Source organism: Aspergillus niger, assembly GCF_000002855.4.
Source record: "Aspergillus niger supercontig An14".
NCBI classification, from domain to species: Eukaryota; Fungi; Ascomycota; class Eurotiomycetes; order Eurotiales; family Aspergillaceae; genus Aspergillus; species Aspergillus niger.
In genome coordinates this window covers 337479-354562 of record NT_166529.1, presented here as the reverse complement: position 1 = coordinate 354562, position 17084 = coordinate 337479, and the positions used below count along the sequence as shown (strand labels likewise).

General features: G+C 48.3%; 8 protein-coding genes across 8 annotated transcripts; 4 read left to right on the top strand and 4 right to left on the bottom strand.

Annotated features, from left to right (window-relative positions):
• Positions 1–758: 758 nt before the first annotated feature.
• On the top strand, positions 759–1667 carry An14g01280 (uncharacterized protein; the record flags this gene model as incomplete). The annotated part of the gene is made up of 1 exon (XM_001400720.1): positions 759–1667. The coding sequence occupies one exon, from the start codon at positions 759–761 to the stop codon at positions 1665–1667; it is 909 nt and encodes a 302-aa protein (XP_001400757.1).
• A 995-nt stretch (positions 1668–2662) lies between these two features.
• Positions 2663–3992, bottom strand: An14g01270 (uncharacterized protein; the record flags this gene model as incomplete). The annotated part of the gene is made up of 5 exons (XM_001400719.1): positions 2663–2776; positions 2836–3063; positions 3141–3379; positions 3442–3546; positions 3620–3992. 5 exons carry the CDS (start codon positions 3990–3992, stop codon positions 2663–2665), a joined length of 1059 nt encoding a protein of 352 aa, XP_001400756.1.
• An 850-nt stretch (positions 3993–4842) lies between these two features.
• An14g01260 (uncharacterized protein) lies at positions 4843–6940 on the bottom strand (the record flags this gene model as incomplete). Its single annotated transcript, XM_059744061.1, has 7 exons — positions 4843–4923; positions 5095–5199; positions 5254–5401; positions 5495–5835; positions 5919–6253; positions 6312–6713; positions 6769–6940. 7 exons carry the CDS (start codon positions 6938–6940, stop codon positions 4843–4845), a joined length of 1584 nt encoding a protein of 527 aa, XP_059602261.1.
• A 658-nt stretch (positions 6941–7598) lies between these two features.
• On the bottom strand, positions 7599–10231 carry An14g01255 (uncharacterized protein; the record flags this gene model as incomplete). The annotated part of the gene is made up of 5 exons (XM_001400717.3): positions 7599–7923; positions 8080–8328; positions 8388–8780; positions 8837–9955; positions 10032–10231. 5 exons carry the CDS (start codon positions 10229–10231, stop codon positions 7599–7601), a joined length of 2286 nt encoding a protein of 761 aa, XP_001400754.3.
• Positions 10232–10676: 445 nt separating this feature from the next.
• Positions 10677–11937, top strand: An14g01253 (uncharacterized protein; the record flags this gene model as incomplete). Its single annotated transcript, XM_001400716.1, has 4 exons — positions 10677–11013; positions 11073–11183; positions 11233–11324; positions 11383–11937. The coding sequence occupies 4 exons, from the start codon at positions 10677–10679 to the stop codon at positions 11935–11937; spliced, it is 1095 nt and encodes a 364-aa protein (XP_001400753.1).
• Positions 11938–12176: 239 nt separating this feature from the next.
• An14g01245 (uncharacterized protein) lies at positions 12177–13678 on the bottom strand (the record flags this gene model as incomplete). Its single annotated transcript, XM_001400715.3, has 2 exons — positions 12177–13379; positions 13430–13678. The coding sequence occupies 2 exons, from the start codon at positions 13676–13678 to the stop codon at positions 12177–12179; spliced, it is 1452 nt and encodes a 483-aa protein (XP_001400752.3).
• Positions 13679–13947: 269 nt separating this feature from the next.
• Positions 13948–15133, top strand: An14g01235 (uncharacterized protein; the record flags this gene model as incomplete). The annotated part of the gene is made up of 2 exons (XM_059744059.1): positions 13948–14143; positions 14184–15133. The coding sequence occupies 2 exons, from the start codon at positions 13948–13950 to the stop codon at positions 15131–15133; spliced, it is 1146 nt and encodes a 381-aa protein (XP_059602260.1).
• A 1108-nt stretch (positions 15134–16241) lies between these two features.
• An14g01225 (uncharacterized protein) lies at positions 16242–17084 on the top strand (the record flags this gene model as incomplete). Its single annotated transcript, XM_059744058.1, is given in 3 exon segments — positions 16242–16555; positions 16606–16970; positions 16989–17084. Coding segments are annotated over 3 exon segments (775 nt in total), but the record flags the coding sequence as incomplete, so codon positions are not given.

Sequence of the window (17084 nt, the reverse complement as noted above, 5' to 3'; positions counted from 1 at the left end):
GGACCTGCTATGGTATTTGATTGAGGGACACTGTAATATGTACATTGAAGGGTACTTACTGTGTGTTCGTATGTCAGTTTATATATCGGTACGGGCTTCTATACTAATATCCTCCAAAACCCACAGCGAATCACTGTGGATTAGTTTGTAGGAGATCTGTGAGCCGATCTTATCTCTGCTTCTCAGGCAGCTCGGTGTTATTGGTTCCCTCCAGACCAAAGATAAGAATAAAAATAAAAATAACCATAGGATGGTGGGAGCCTCATTTCGGACGCCTCAGGAGGGCTACACGCAACAGTAGTACATATATGGCCCGCACATGTTAGTATTACGTTGTACGTAGAATATGATGATGATTGATTGCAAAACGAGGGGAGGACTTCGCAACTAACAAGACGATACTACACAAAGCGGAACATGTTAGGCAGAATAGATGACGTTCGACCACAGCAGGGTTTAACCATATAGCCGCGCAACAGTCAGGTAACGGCTGCGAAATGCCCAACAAGTTCCATGTGGTATATACATTCTGGTTGCAAACCCCTTAACCGTCTCCGTCATTCTCTTACTGCAGTGGCTGTTAGGTGCCACGGAGTTAACGGACAAGAGAGTACACGACGGAGTTAAGAATGTAGTAATCCCCGTCTCAGATCTAATAAAAACACGGCAAACGCAGCTTCTAAGCGTAGCTCCCAACCACACCAATACTCTCACCTCAATCTTATAGCTGGAACTATATCTCAGGGTTACTTCTCAAAATGAATATATCGGCTCAGGATCCTTCCCTACGCGAGACGAATTGGCCTGCTGTGGCTAGCTATGTCGCCGCGCGCAAGGACACTTATCCGTTCATCGATCCCGCCAAAGCCGACCTGACGGGCAAGTCGGTCTTGATTACAGGCGCCTCCAAGGGCATTGGTAAGGCCACTGCGATCAGCTTCGCCATCGCAGGCTGCTCAAAGATACTACTGGCCGCTCGTTCGGACCTGGCCGACGTCGAGACAGCCGTCCACGACGCCGCTATAAAGGCAAACCGGCCCCAGCCATTAGTGCATTCCCTGAAGGTGGACGTAACCTCGGAGGACTCTGTACGAGCGGCCGCTGAGACCGCGGCAGACATGCTCGGCGGCAGCCTCGATGTCCTGATGAATAACGCCGGCTACTTGGAGGAGTGGAAACCTATCGCCGAGTCCGAGCCGAGCGAGTGGTGGCGGACTTGGGAGGTCAACATCAAAGGCACCTATCTCGCCGCCCACTTCTTCCTACCGCTTCTGCTTAAGTCGCAGACCAAGACCATCATCAACATCAGCAGCGGTGGTGCCCACGTTATGTTTCCCGGTGCGTCGGCCTACCAGACGACCAAGTTCGCCCTCTGCCGCCTCACCGAATTCATGGACAATGAATACTACCAGCAAGGTTTGATCGCCATCTCGCTCCACCCGGGCGCCGTGAAGACCGAGCTGGCCATGAACATGCCACCAGAGAGGCAAGTCGTCCTGACCGATACGCCGGAGCTGGCTGCCGACACGCTGGTCTGGCTCGCCCGTGAGCGACGCGACTGGCTCGCTGGCCGATTCGCCTCGGTGAGCTGGGACATGGAGGAGCTGGAGCAGAAGAAGCAGGACATTCTCCAAAGGAACTTATTCAAGTTCCGCGTGGTGATCTGAGTCGGGCGGTGCACCCTCTAAGTAGTAGTCTAAATATATTCGTTGATTACGACCATTCTTTCATTACATGATACGTCCGAAGTTATATATCGTGTGGATCAGATATTGCTACTTTATCTTTCTCTGATCTTCTTTCACATACTCTGATGTGTATATAAGAACTGAATTACTTACATCTGAGTTCTCGGCATGCAGTGGACTCATATCTCTCCGTTCTCGCTGATGTAAAATAGTATAATAGTAAGTAGACGCTAGGTTGAATCTATGGTTAGTCAAGATATTTTCCACGATAGTCTTTGGAGTAGTAGCACTAGAGTTGTGTAAGCAGATTCATTAGATTGTTAGGTGGAACACTCTCTTTGCTCATTTCATCCTCACATAGATCAACAGTATCCTTGAGATCTTTCTTTCTTTTCACCCCTTGGACTGGTCTACCAAGCAGTATTAATATTAGAAGGTCTGTCTGAGGTGGAAGAGGTCAGGTATATTACCTCGGATGGAGAAGAAGAACATAAAAAAAAAAAAAAAAAAAAAAAAAAAAAACTCTAATATTGTCATGGAAAGTTGTTATTCAGAATTGAGAAACACAAAATAAAAAGGTTTATTAAATGTATGAAACCTGTCATAACTTTACAATGACGACCACATAGGTTCTCTCCATTCTTCCTCCTAACTTGCTGTCCGCAGCAGTTACAGCAATCTTTATTCCCTCAAACGGTACTATATAGTGGAACCCCTTCAGCTTAAGGTAAGCCTTCTGGGCTTTACCAGAGGCGTAACTCTAATAACCCAAACTTGGCGACATTCCCACCTGTAGTCCAGGGTTTATTGGCTGCCGGTCACAGAGAAACCTATAGCAACACGGTATTCGATGCATGAGCCGAATGTCACCATCTGTGGCTATACCATATCCTAAAAGATATAGAGTAGTTTCTATCTGATTGCTTGGTCAAGGCCCCAATGTAGCAGATAATAGGCCCGCCGCATATACCCAATCACTGAACAAGCCTCCCAGTCTGCGGATCAATTTTCTGTCGCCCTTTAAAATCCACTCTCAAGGACTTGGTACCGCTTTGTATCAACTGCTGAAACCAGTCCGGAGCTCCTCGCTGTATAGCTTCAGTCAATATATATTCTTTCTTAGCCAGGTGAAGTCAGTTTTACTCACCAAGCCGGCAAAATAGCGAAAAATTCCTGGAATATAGACTGTCTGGCTCAAGCCACTGTCGAGTATATCCACGATAGCATCTACGACAGTGTCGACATGAAGAAGAGGCATCAGAAATCTAGACTGGTTCGTCTCGCCTTTGAATAGTGGTGTTTTGGTGAAGCTCAGCACAGCAAGCGAGGTGCGGACCTTTGGTGCGTTCTGGGCTCGGAGCTCTTGGGCAAGACACTAGTTGAACCAGAGGCGACAGATGATCAATATCTCGCAGACTCGGAAGGGAAACAGAAGACAGTGGACTAATGTACCTCATGAAATGCAATCAATCCAGCTTTCGACGCTGCGTAATCAGCAAGCCCTGGCGGCGGAATATAAGCGCTAACCGAGGCCACATTAAAAATGTGTCCATGGTTTCGTCGGATCATAGCCAGTAGAAATTCCTTAGACAGAAGAAATGGGGCCAGCAAGTTCGTTTTCAGGGTTATGCTGTTGTCGCTGTAGGTACCCTCGGCGACTGTTCGCCCGCGTGACAGACCGGCATTATTCACTGCATGGAAATTCGGTTAACTAGACAATTCTTGAATAGAGTTGCTGCTAAACTTCACTTACCTAGCACAGATGGATCACCAATATCGGCTTTGATCTTTTCGCACACACTTGCAATCTCTTTCTCATCGCTCAGGTCACACTTGTGGTACAGGATGCGATCATTCTCTGCGTTACGGGTTATTAACGATGTTCTTGTGCGAAAAAGAGCTGCCGACTAAAGGTTACTCAGAGTACCAACCAGGCTTGTACGTCAATGGGATGATGTCCAATACGACAACGCGTGAGCCCAATGCAGCTAGACGTTGAGCAACCCCTGCTCCAATACCGCCGCTTCCTCCGGTCACGACGACCAGCTCTTTTTTCCAGTCCCAGGTATGATCTGTAACCCAATTGTTCAGACACTTGGAAGTTAACCACTCGTTAAGCCACAGGAGGACACTGGCTGTTGCGGTAATACGGATAAGTTGTTCGTATGGGGCCAGAAAGCTGAATTTTGTCGCCAGGTATAGTCCCAGCACCGTGGTGAGTGGACGAAAGATTGTCTTCCGTAACCCAACTATTATCGGATCAATGTAAAGGCCTTCACGAGGAAGGAAGCCGGGTTTAGCCATTGTCGTCACGTTTTAGTTTGGAGGGGAAGGTAAAAGAGAAGCCGCACGATTATATAATGAATGGAGCTTAAAACTGCCCGGGTAGCCTTATACAATCTTGATATCTATTGGGATTGAGTCAATACCAAGTAGGTAGACTGTCACTTTCACCCCGCATGTCCGGGTAGATTCCAGGTTCGTGATTGTTCCGGGATGGACCCGGATCGGATCCATCCGCCTGGCGGTTGCCCGTGCCTCCTCATCATAGGCAGAGGCATTCCGAATGGAATAGCTAAACTTGAAGATTGAGCGATGGTTGTGGTATGGAGGCTTACAGACACATCTCATTGTTGAGACCCTATGTTACATGAAGATTCGGAACGGTGCCAGAGACCTCCACGAGGGCCTGGGGCATCTCGACAGTCAATCATGCAGCTTGTCCAATTGAGACTCCCAATCACAAGCAGGTGAATCCGAGGTAAGTCATACGGTTAACGCGGAAGGCACCGTATGCATTACACAATACCATTTTCGGTGAGAGCAAGTAACAACCTTCTAGAACGTATCCGGCCTATTCTTTTTCTTTGTGCTGGAACACTGACGGTTTTCTAGATACTCAATTTCCAGTTTGTAGATATCTTGAGACACTAAAGACATAACTACAACGGAGTGTGGATGACAAATCCAAGTTATTGAACTCATAAATAGCATTCTGTGACATTACGCCGATATATAATTGGGTAACAAAAACAATTGATGTGGACAGATACAAAATATTAAATAGCTCGACGGACACCAAAACCGGACAAACTGCATCAAGACGCAAACAGATTGATCTCTGCTCCCTTCTTCCCGAACTATTTCGGCGAGTCTACTTGGTTAACATGCTGGATTGTACACTGGCCAAGTACCTTTTGACAAGTTCGGATGACAGATTTCCAGCGTAAGCAAGCTGTGCGATCCCGAAAATTCCGATACAAAGAGCAAAAAACAAGGCCCTGGGCGATAAATGTTGTGATGGCTTTATAGTCTTCTGCTGACAGCTGTCAATATGATACTCACTGCTTCAATCGAATTGGGTCGAACAAAAGGCAAGAAAATGAATTTGAACGCGCAAACCCACCTTGATATTCCAATCGGACCATGTGGGAAACAGACTCATCCACCAGTAGTGACCTTGGGTCCAGGGATAGGACATGGAGTTCCATTTCTTGTCATTAAGGTACCACTGTAATTTCAATTAGATGGTCACGAAGCTAAATGAAAGACATATCTCACTTACTGATACGCAGCCTGCGTTCCAGACGCGCTTATTCAATGCGTCCTGTACCCAGTAAACGTAGTCATGCTCGGCTTTGGGCTTAAGTTCGACTGATGAGGCGTCACCGTTCAGAACGGGTTTCAGAATACGGAGAGCGTAGTTGATCGAGCTAGTGTTGATAGATAGAGGCTTGTCCGGAAGATAGGAAAGGAAAGCGGGACAGGACGGGGGGAAACTGGGTTAGAGGTCATGTTAAACCTACTTCTCAGCAGCCATCATCGCTGATGTGTGTCCGGTTGCAGCATTGGGTCCGAGGAGCATGAAGAAGTTGGGAAAGCCACTCAGAACCGAGCAGTTGTAGGCAGCTGGGCCATCGTACTTAGTCCAGTGCTGTGATACACTCTCACCGTTCCGCCCGACCACATCCATGTATGGGATGAATTTGTTAGTCCTGAAGCCTGTTGCAAGAACAATCACGTCCGCCGGAATGAAGCCTTTGTCTGTCTCGAGGCCTTGTGCAGTGATCCTACCGATCTTTGCGTCAGTTAAGAGGACTTTGTCACTGTGTAGGCTTTCAAGGTATCCAGGGTCAAAGATTCGTCTCTTTTCAGTTGATAATATTAGCGTAATTCTCTCGACATTTGCGCGTCAATCATAGAAGGAACAGGGAACGGGGAAAATCATACCTTGCATCCTACATCAAAGTCCGGAATCAAGAGATCATGGTATTTCTTCGGACCTGCCTCTCGCATGTATTTCTCTACTTTCATGCGCCGCTTCTCTCGAAGTCTGGCTGCCCCCTTCGTCATCGGAAACAAGCGAAAATCATTCTCAGCAATCACGAAGATGTGAAATCGGTGCAGCTTCATGGCTAAAGGAACGTAGCGGAAGATCCATTGCAGAAGCCGAGGATAGGAGAAGTTTGGGGCTGGGAATATCCAGTGCTTCGTTCGGACAATCTGTGTGAGGGATTTAATCTTTCCCTCGTTGACTAGAGCTGGGACGATCTGTGCAGCAGTACCTGAAGAGGGTCAGACTGACCCTTTGAAAACGAGGAGAAAACGACAGTAGTTTCATACAGCCATTCCCAATCACAACGACATTCTTCCCTTCGAGATCGACGCTATGATCCCACCGCGCCGAATGAAATATACTCCCGCCGAAGTCTGAAGCACCGGGGATATCACATGGCCGCGGCTCGACAAGCTGTCCTGTTGCTGCAAAGAGGATCTGGCACTCGTGTGTGTATTGGTGTCCCGTTTCCAGTTCGCGTAGGTATAGAATCCAGCGATTTGCATCTTCCCGCCAAACACTACGGACTACTTCCGTGCCAAAGGTCATCGCTCGACGAAGATTGTATGTATCAACCACGTTGTCAACGTACTCTTTGATCTCGGTATTCGAAGGCATAAGCTTCGTCCAGTTCGGGTTCAGTGCAAAGGAAAAGCTGTACAATGCGCTAGGCACATCGCAGCCGCATCCTGCATTGAGTAAGTCGAAGTAATGATGGACAATAACCAGACTGCCCGAACGAACCTGGATATGTGTTGATGTACCAGGTTCCACCACTCGTGGGATGTCGTTCGAAGAAGCGGATGTCTTCAAGGTCGTACCATCTCTTCAGCGTTGCTCCTAGAGCCACGGCTGACAGGCCGGTGCCAACACAGGCTACCTGGCTATAGGATGGAATATCGGTCTTTGCAGTCATGTTGAGAAAATCATAAGATTGATTCTATGCATGTTTTTCTCTCGAGTGTTCTTGTCTTAATTAATACCGCGTAGGATCTAGTATGAATCCTGAGGAGAAACCCACTGCATAGGAACCAGCTCATACCGGAACTGTCCCGCAGGCATAGATTCACCCGAGGTAGGGTATGACATGTGCAAGACAAAGTGCGGAGGCATCCCTGAAATGGGGTAAAGTTGAGAAATGCGGCACGTGGGGTCTGCTAGTGATGAAATTAGTCGTGTGTCAGAGGCCTCCACCAATCTATTCATGGTTCGGGTCAGTCCCGGGTCGTGGGGTTTGGGGGTAGATGATCATTTCCAGTAGTAGCCAGTGATGCATTTTGCATCCCGGAGATGCTCCGCCTGTGTTGATTAGAGGTCATAGTGCTGCAACTGATGGGTCCAGCCGTTACCCATCTTTTTAGATCAATTATTCGAGGACTATTGCATGTTCTAATTCATGAAATTCCGGAAGTCCACGCCGGCCCTATAGAGCCCAAAGTACCCACAGACAACTGACCCGCGAGTACATCTTGCCTTGTCCAAATTAAGTTGCTTAACTACATTCAAAGATGAATTAATTCACAAAATTTTGTCTACAGACTGACTTAACGGAAGCTAACGGAAGCTCTCCAGTGTCAAGGTAAAGTATCAGGAAAATCAAGCCTCGTCAAAAACCCCAAATCATCAAACCCCTGTCCCATACTTCCGGCGTATTCCTCCCAATTGAAGAATGGAGCTTGCGTTAAGTCGTGATCCGGGTGATCAAACGGGGTGTAATGTTGAGTCATGTTATCTGGATGCAGCGAAGCAGCACCAGCAGTCTGACTGCCTGTTTGTTGCATATCAGCGGGCACAGCTTGCCGATACAAAGCTTTGAGGAACTGAAGCGTGTTGTTCGCGGAGCGTTTAACTGTTGCCATTGATTCTAGAACGCTTGTAGCTTCTCTCCGGCAGCTCGGGCTTTATCCATAGTACATGAATCGAGCATTGATGGGGAGGAGAAAGACATGAGGAGCACTATGGCGGCCGTTGACACATCTAAACCCAGATTATCAGTACGGGTGGGAAGGTAGATAATAATTGGCAAGCGAGGGCGGCATACAGAATCCGTTGTACCACCATGCATCGGTGGCGTTTGTATGGTACGTCTCATGGACTAGGTGCGTCAGGTCAATGGCTGCCATTACGCAAGCGGTGGCGGATTTATTAGCTGTGGAGAAGTACAGAGTGCTCCGGGTTGCGGAACTGTGAGCGGTCCATTCTTCTCTTATGCCATTTCCACCTACAAAGTCGCTTTTGCGTACTTTTTCTGCGTAGAGCTGAGTAAACATCGGACGGTGGAGGAGGAGGTGAAGATGCAAGTATCTGCATATGTGGGTGAGGGATAGCCACCTAGATAGCAACCGGATTGAGAAGAAACGCACCTCGCGTGGAGAACATTTCTCTGTTGGGCGATTGCCTGGTTCAGCTTACCGTCTGAATTGAATTCCGGTGCGTCCGGGTCCCACTTAAGGCATGGAGGAGTACTAGCCTCAAACAAAGTGAGTTCTCTTTCAATTTCAAGGATTGTGTCTAGGCCTCCCAAGATCTTGGTTGACGCCTGTGGTCGATCTTGGCGTGTCCGACTACACCAGGCACAATATACATCGGATAAAATCTTGTCTAAGATGCTGTAGAGTTTAATAGCCTCGATATAAAACGACAGCAGTGACGGTTCTCCCGGCGGATCTTGTCGGGGCATCTCGGAGTCATCTGGTGGGGGAAGAGGAGCTAGATGAGTCGTCATAGTAGGTCTGCCATGCGTCATGCTCAGAGTACTGTGGCAGAAATTAGCACGACCTAGTATGTAACCACTAATACTGGCAGGACTTACACATCCATCATCACACAGCCGTGCCACGTTCGGCGTCGAATATCAGATTCCAAGGGCGATAAGCTGGTGAGGATATCCGACTCATGGAGTCCTAAACCCAGGGCAACCCTGCAAGCAACAACAACGGAATGCCAACATCGGCTGGGATAGGGAGAGCTCTGCAAGAATAGCGCTGTTATCAACAGAGTCTGAACTACACCAAGGGTATTAATATCAAGAAAGTCAAGTCCAATAAAGCGCTTGCACCTAAGGAAGAAGGAATTTGCAACAGATTCGACTTCCTCGATATCTACAAATTGACATCCCAGAGCAAAAATAGCATTCAAGGCAGCATGGAAAACGATTGATTTAGGGCTGGATTCTGCGCCGGAACCCAGTCCAATTCTCAAGTCTGTGAGAGGTATCTTAGGCTCATCCTCAGCACGCCAGAGATTCCGATAGGCTGCTTCAAACGCAGGGCGGTGAAAGAACGGATATAGGGTATATACATGATCGAAAAAGCAGCGGACGAGGTGGTCTGCCAGCGTGCGCGGTAGAAGGGCAAAATCGTCGAACCGATACTCGGTGAAAGTATCATGCAGCGTGCTAGAAGCAAGCTCGGCACCAGAAGAATTTGCTGGCCGTGAAGGCAGCGACTGCCAGGCAAACCTCATGAGTGAAGCAGTGGATGAACTACCATAAAATTGAAATCGGGAGGATTGTTTCCTGCTTTCAGCATCTGGAGCTGTGATCTGGCCCATTCCAGTGACGTGGGCTTCTCCATCGGCGAACAACGGCGATCCATAAGATCCTACATCCGGTGAACACTCTGTAGTCTCTTCTACTGCCAATCTGGACCGGCTGTTTGCGCTTTCACTGCGTGTGGCTAGTACCGGTTGGTCCGGTCGTCCGCCAACCCTGAAACCTGTGGAGGTAGTGGTTCGCTCCTCAAGTTCCCCAAACGGGGTGGGGGCAGCCATGATAAGGCCTTCCGTCTCCACTGGTATTTCATTGCCTCTGTTGAGCTCGCTATGGGATTCCTGTTGGGCCCGAAGGCCCAGTGGACTGTCGATGGACACTCCGGCCATCAAACAGGCATTTTCCAGTTCTCTAATTCGAAGATGAAGGGTCTGAAAGTATCTGCTTTGCGTTAGGATTATCTCACGCATCATGCCTGTGATCCCGGTTGTTGGATAAACTCATTCATGAAACTCACTCGTCTCTGCTGGCGGTCCGGGCGTTATCCGGGTTGTAGAGGCACTGGTCAATCCGATAAGATCTCCTCCTGCATGCCCCACATATGGGCTTATTCCCGTCACAGCGAATTTTCTTCTCTCTACACGAGTCGCAGGCCAAAACAACCTTGCGGCGTGCACCTGTCCGTCGCTTAGGGTCGCCAGTTACTTTCGGGGGCATTCTGTGAAGACGGGTGACACCCAGTGCTGTGGAGCAGCCCCTGGGAAGGCTGTATGGATAAAATCACGGTACGGAGTCTATTTTCTCTGGAGAGCACGAGCAATGAGTTGCAAGTTCCAACTGGGGCGTGTGAGGAGTAGCAACTCGTTTATCAAGCCGGGATCGTTCCGGTTCCACTTGCGGACCGGGGGGCTCTTCAAAGACCAATAGCAAGTTACAATGGCCAAGATCGCCAGTTCCTAGGACCGGCAGCATTCCGGGGGTTTTCGGGTCTGTTCCAGAGACATGCTAACCAAACTGGATCCACGTCCGAATCTCTCGTGCGTTCTATTATGGGGTTATATGCAACTTCCAGACACGTAGATAATGCTTTTTTTCTACTACTCTCGAATGTCATCAAACTTAGTTTTCCAGAGACAGCGGTAAGCGAAAGCTTCAAGTAAAAATGACACGCAACCTTGCAAAAGTACGCTTTCTTTTGACCCTCGTTCTCTGTGTCCTGCCACGGGCAGCTATCAGAATATCGGCGGCTATTTTTCGTGCGTTCTGGAAGGGATTGCCGCTAGGATCGTCCATGTGGAATGGGTTTGCTGGCGCCCTGATCACCAACACACCCCCAGACCAGTTGCAAGCAGTCCTGCCATCTACGCTAAAGACATACGAATCATGGGTTCTATCTCGTGGGGTTAGTCGTGCGGTGGATGTCTTAGCAGCGGACAATAGCACTCGTCTGCTTTGGATAGGGCCAAGTATATCGGCGAAGGTACTTCTTTTCTTTCACGGTATGCTATTCCATTCATAACGCTGCGTTTCCAGGAAACGATTGCTGAGTGTTGACTAGGTGGCGGATACGTGCTGCCACTTTCTGAAGCGCACCTAGACTGGATGGCATATCTACGGAACGAGGCAGCCAACGCTGGGGTGGATATGAGTGTGTGCATTCTGGAATATGGTTCGTTTTGATCATCGGGGAAGATGTTGCGCGCGTGCTGACATTTCAGACTTGATACCAACCAACCCATATCCCAGACAGTTGAAACAGGCAATCTTCGCAATACAGCGCCTATTGGTTTCCGGGTATAGACCTTCTGATGTAGGTTGGCTTGCAAGTGGATCCTCTTGGGCCAAAGAACTAATATGAGCTCGCACAGATTGTCTTCGGAGGAGACTCCGCTGGAGGCCACCTGTCGCTTTCCCTCATGGCCCATCTCCACCGTCACTATCAATCCAATGAGGTGAAAAAGAATCTCATTCACCTACAGAGCCCTGTTAAGGGATGTTTCCTTGTATCACCGCTATCATCCTTCGACTTCAGTACACCTTCCTACCAAAGGTGGTTCAGTGCCGATATTCTTACTCGCAAAGTTGTAGATGAATGGGGACGCTATCTTGTCAATAACTCTCCCTGGCACGAAGAGATTTCTGCTGGATATGGCTGGGGAATGGCCCTGGATGTTCCAGATAGCTGGTGGGATGGTTTTACGGCTGTAGATAGTATCCTTGTGACCGGCGGCTACGAAGAGGTGTTCAGCGATCATATTCAGCTGTTGGGTGAGACTTTGAAGACAAAATGTAAGGGCAACGTGGCCCTGCACATGAGTAATGAAACCCACGACGGACCGCTTATGGACTTTGAGGCTAGAAGACCGCCCAGTGAGACTACAAGGGCCATCAGAGATTTTATTATAGCTTGCTTTAAGGATTAAAATATATCATGCATTTTCACGCTTGTATTTAAAGTATGAGCTTCTACACTCGACGTTTGGCGTCCTCCAAAACCTGCAGTGATTCTCCTTCGCGCAAGATCAAATTAACGTGGTCCTCGCTTCTTGGGGTTACCTTTACTGGGAAAGGTTCATCAGTTTTGTGATGATTCAGTCGTTTTGGGTTATATGGTCCCGCCTGCCAAATGTCAGCGTTATCATTGATTCCTCACCAATACTTTCTAGCCACTTACTGCTGCATAATTGTAACATAATACTAAGCGTGCCACATTGATGAACAGTCCTCTGAATGCCAGCCTGTAACCAACGCAAATTCGGCGGCCTCCGCCAAATTGCCACAGGCCATGTGCAGCGTCAGTTTCATGTCCATCAAGCCACCGCTCAGGCTTGAATTCCTCCGGGTCTTCGCATTCGTTGCACACTGGGACCTCGTTGATCACGAAGCCAACGCCCGCCGGAAAGTGATAGCCCTCGAACTCCATGTCAGATGTAAGCACATGATCTGGGGTCAGAACGAAAATTGGCCTCCATCGCAGGAGTTCCTTGATCAGAGCGCAGATGTAGGGCATATGCTCAAGGTCCTCAATCCCTGGCAGACGGAGACCCCCTTCGGTGCAACACAATCGGTCAACTTCTTCCCTGGCCTTCTGGAAAACTCTCGGATAACAAAGAGCTGCCATCACGAAGATGTTCAATACTTCTCGAGTTGTGTCGGATCCGGCCTCGAGAAGCTGCATTGCCACGTACATGGCCTCCTGGTCGTCCCCAGTAAACTTGGTGTCTGGGTGCAAAAGGACATCACGAACCCATGATGGGGGCGCTGTTCCTTGCTCTACCTTATCTCTTACTGGAATCCACCATGATTTGTAGACCTCTTCGTTCCAATTACCGAGTTTCTCCCAGTGCTTCCGCCATGGCTGCAAAGCTCGCGGGAGACGATCCAATTCGGGAAACCAGTCGATCAGACTGGATCCGATGCTACCCACAAAATATGTAACAACATTTTGTAGGTCCTCGAGCTCTTTACCTGATTTGACCAGCCGCTCCCCAAGCGCGATGCGGTGGACCACGGAATTCGCGTATCGATAATGATGGCGGTACCATCGCTCCGGTTGGAACAAATACTCAGCAAGCAGCTGGGTACTTTCCAATTCCTGCCATGATGCATATTGTTTTAACGCGGTTCCACTGAGAAGCGAGTGCATCACTCGCCGTTTCTCCGTCCATCCCGAGGGAGGCAGCAGAAGAGAGCGTCCGTTACGGCTAACAATGCCACTAGCAATGGGCATAGGGCTTCGGCCATTCGTTAGTGTGCCGCGTTTTGCGATGATTTCCGAGACCACCCGCTTGCTATTGAGCAAGATCCATGTTTTTGATCCGAGGTGCAGAGTAGTCATCTCGCCATATTTCGCGAGATCGTTGTTCTGTTCGCAGTCAGTTTCCATGACTAGCAATTCTCAGGCGTCTTACATACTATTATATGATCTTGGTCATCCCGAACCTTGCGAACGTCTAACAGGCTTCCAAATATCGGTATTCCTCGAGGGCCAGGAGGGAGCTTGCATCTCTTGCCAGGGGGAGGTCTGCGTTTCCCAACCGGAGTAAAAATCTCTCGGATGACGAGGAATATCGTTGCCAGAAATGCTGCTATGGTCACGAGGGTTGCCGAGAATGGATATTCTCTAGCAATCCCAGATATCTGGGCGTGAACTGACTTGCTCATGGTACCTTGCGTAGGATGGTCAAGACAATGTAGGGATATTCAGTTCCTAGGCTTTTGAAATACTCATTCACTGGTAATGCCAATGACGAAATTTGCTGCTTCGTCTCTCTTTATCCCGGCCATAATTTGGCTTCTGCTACGGAATATCCGGCCCTGTGATGATGAGTTTCGGAAAGAACCCGATGTGGATACTCGCTTCCGGAACTGTCCCGGGTCCTTATGGGGCGTTATTAAAGTAGCGGCAGTACTACAAACTATTTTGCGGCATGATGCCCCCGATGTCCCTTATTTTGGCTTCCATCATACTCATCCTGACCTTATTTTTGTTCCAGCCTAGCCTCTGTGGCATCATGGTTGAGCACGTTCTCGACTGGCTCCGGGACAAAGCCGTGGGATGGAGTCACACGCCGCCAGTGAACAAGATCGATACTCACCATCATATCGTTCCACCATTCTATGCAAAGGGTAACAGTCGCTCTCGGTCGAAGTCTATGAACCCGCTCAGCTAACCCGACTACAGCCGTGGAACAACAAGGGGGCGACCCCAGTGGCTGGCCCACTCCCAGCTGGAACCCTATAGCATCCAAACTGTTGATGAAGCGAGTTGGCGTGAAGACTGCGGTGCTTTCGGTGACAGCTCCAGGGGCATGCATTGCCCCTGACCGTCAATCACGCTCCCAACTGGCCCGACAAATGAATGAATATGCGGCAGACCTGCGAGACAAAGACCCCGACCACTTCGCCTTTTTCGTATCACTGCCCAATATACTCGACACTGAGGATGCGCTTGCAGAAATTGCTTATGGGCTGGATACCTTGCATGCGGATGGTGTCACTCTGTTTACGCGCTATGGCCCTTCCAATACCTATCTCGGTCACAGGGACGTGGAGCCTATCTGGGCCGAACTCAACAGACGAGGCTGTGTCGTCTTCATCCATCCCACCCATCCTGTCGACATCCGCCCTGTCAACCCAAAACTACCCCAGCCGGCTATCGACTATCCCCACGAGACGACCCGCACAGCAATGGATATGATCACCAGTGGAACCACACTGAAGTACCCAAACTGTAAAGTCATCCTGTCGCACGCAGGTGGGGCCTTGCCGTATCTCATCTCGCGGGTCACGACACCCATGAAAAGGGCCCCAGACGTTGCAGTCTCATATCGCATAGGAACCACTCATGACAAGGCGATGGAAGCATTCCGTAGCTTTTACTTTGACCTGGCGTTGAGTTCTTCGCCGCAGGTTCTGGATATGCTCTTGAAGATGGTTCCGCACGACCACATCTTGTATGGAAGCGATTTTCCATACGCACCGATAACTGCATACCCAGCGTTTTTAGAAGAGTTGGAGACCTATGACATGGATCAGGAGTTGCGGGACATGATCAATTTCAAGAATGCTTTGAGGCTTTTCCCGCGTTTGGCGAACCGGACTGGCCCGGCTATTTAGTTAGTGGCCAAATAAACTTTTATATTTTTAGTTCTTTGCTGTCGATATCCCATACGTTGTTGTAATCAAAACCTTGATTTTCAATGTTGAGGACTGCGTGGATCGCTGTATCGGCTATTCTAGTCATAATCAAACAAAGGTAGCCTTGGCCATGGCCGTTGTGTATCATTACAAGAGTCTCAGCAGTTGGTGTATACGGCTAATGAATTCTAAAAATTCGGCGAAGGATATAGACATGTATTCATGGCTGGCATTTATGAGCAGTCTAATAGTTGTAGTTCGTATTACTAAGGTCGACCACAAAATATGAATTTTTTCCAAAGTAGATATTCAATGCAACAACAAAATAAACTTTATTATGCGCATTATATGCGTGAAGCCAATTTTGAACCTGTACAGCAAAGAGACGTATGATCTGAGATACTCCTCAGGACCGTAGACACTATTCGGAGTATCACCAAGTACTTGTGGCGTGCCTGAACTGACCTGCCAAAAAAACTCGAAAAGGATGCCTCGGATTTGGTGCACAATTTGGCCACGAATCTGTTGGACTAGCTCATCCTTGGTAAGGGTAGAGATAGTCGGGTTAATGGTATGATAACAAAGAATGGCGGACGTCATAGCCTTCACAATGCTAGTATGAAGTTGAAGATTTGGTGGATTTACGGCATGACCTTACTTAGCAGAAGAATTAATTTGCTTCCCTGCTCCAGGGGGTTATATGATCCAACTTATCTGTTTTTTTATTTTGAATAAAACTTTTAGCATCACGCTCATTATATATTTAACTGATGCCCTTAATCCGTGTTATACTTCTGACAATCAGAGAAGTTTTAGAGCGGAGAGGCTTGGAAAGACCAAAGGATACTTGGGGCATTCAATAGCTGACTAGTTAGTTACCATAATGGCAATTTTTCGTAACTTGTCTGTACGACTTGACTAGGTAAACATGCTGGATTAAGTCTAACCCACTTACCGCCCTGCTGCAGCTGATGCGAGTCAGGGGCAAACAAAGACGGAATGCTGCTGCAGTCGTCCCCCTGTATTCGAAGTCAAGAGAGTCAACTCATCCTTCCTTTCGATAATTCTTTAACTCAATCCTCCAACTATGGTGAAACTGCGTTGTAATCTCAGGAACTTATTTCCATGCTTTAGCCATATGTCACAAGCTGGTATCTCTCGTTTACCTTATTTTTCACTGAGAACAGTGACTTCACAAGGGCTTCCTCTACGGCAGTTTCCTACTTCAGGCTACGTAACCTTAGATCCCGCCGATAAGATTGAGGAAGAGACTTTACCACTCTATAAACCGGAGAACTACTATCCGGTTTCTATTGGCGAAGTCTTCGGTTCCAGATACCAAGTGGTCTCAAAGCTGGGATATGGCACTTCCTCTACTATCTGGCTTTCCCGAGATCTTCAGTAAGGTTTTCGCTAGAGGAGTGCAATTCCATGTCTCTAATACTTTACAGAGAGGGGGGTTACTATACCCTGAAGCTATGTGCAAAGGGACAAAGCTCCGATCGAGAGATTACTATTTCTGCGCATTTGAAGCAATCCGTCAATGAGATTGGAAAAAGGATGCTTCGCATAGTCCTGGACTCCTTTGATGTTGTTGGACCACAAGGGAGCGTGTTTATCTGCTTGATATACCAGCCTCTTGGAATGAGTTTCACTGAGTTTCAAAACTTGCTCCCCACAGGGAAGTTCCCCAAGGAACTCATTCAAAGAAGCATCCAGCTTGTTTTGATAGCATTATCTTCTATGCATGAAAGCAATGTCGTCCATACTGGTATGGCTATAAAGCTGGGTGAAAAGAGTAATGGATGGAATCAGTGTAAGCTGATGATCATAGATCTTTCACCGAACAATATACTCCAAGGAGTGCAAGATATCTCCATCTTGTCCAAAATGGAGGAAGATGAAATAGAACGACCAATTGCCAGAAAGG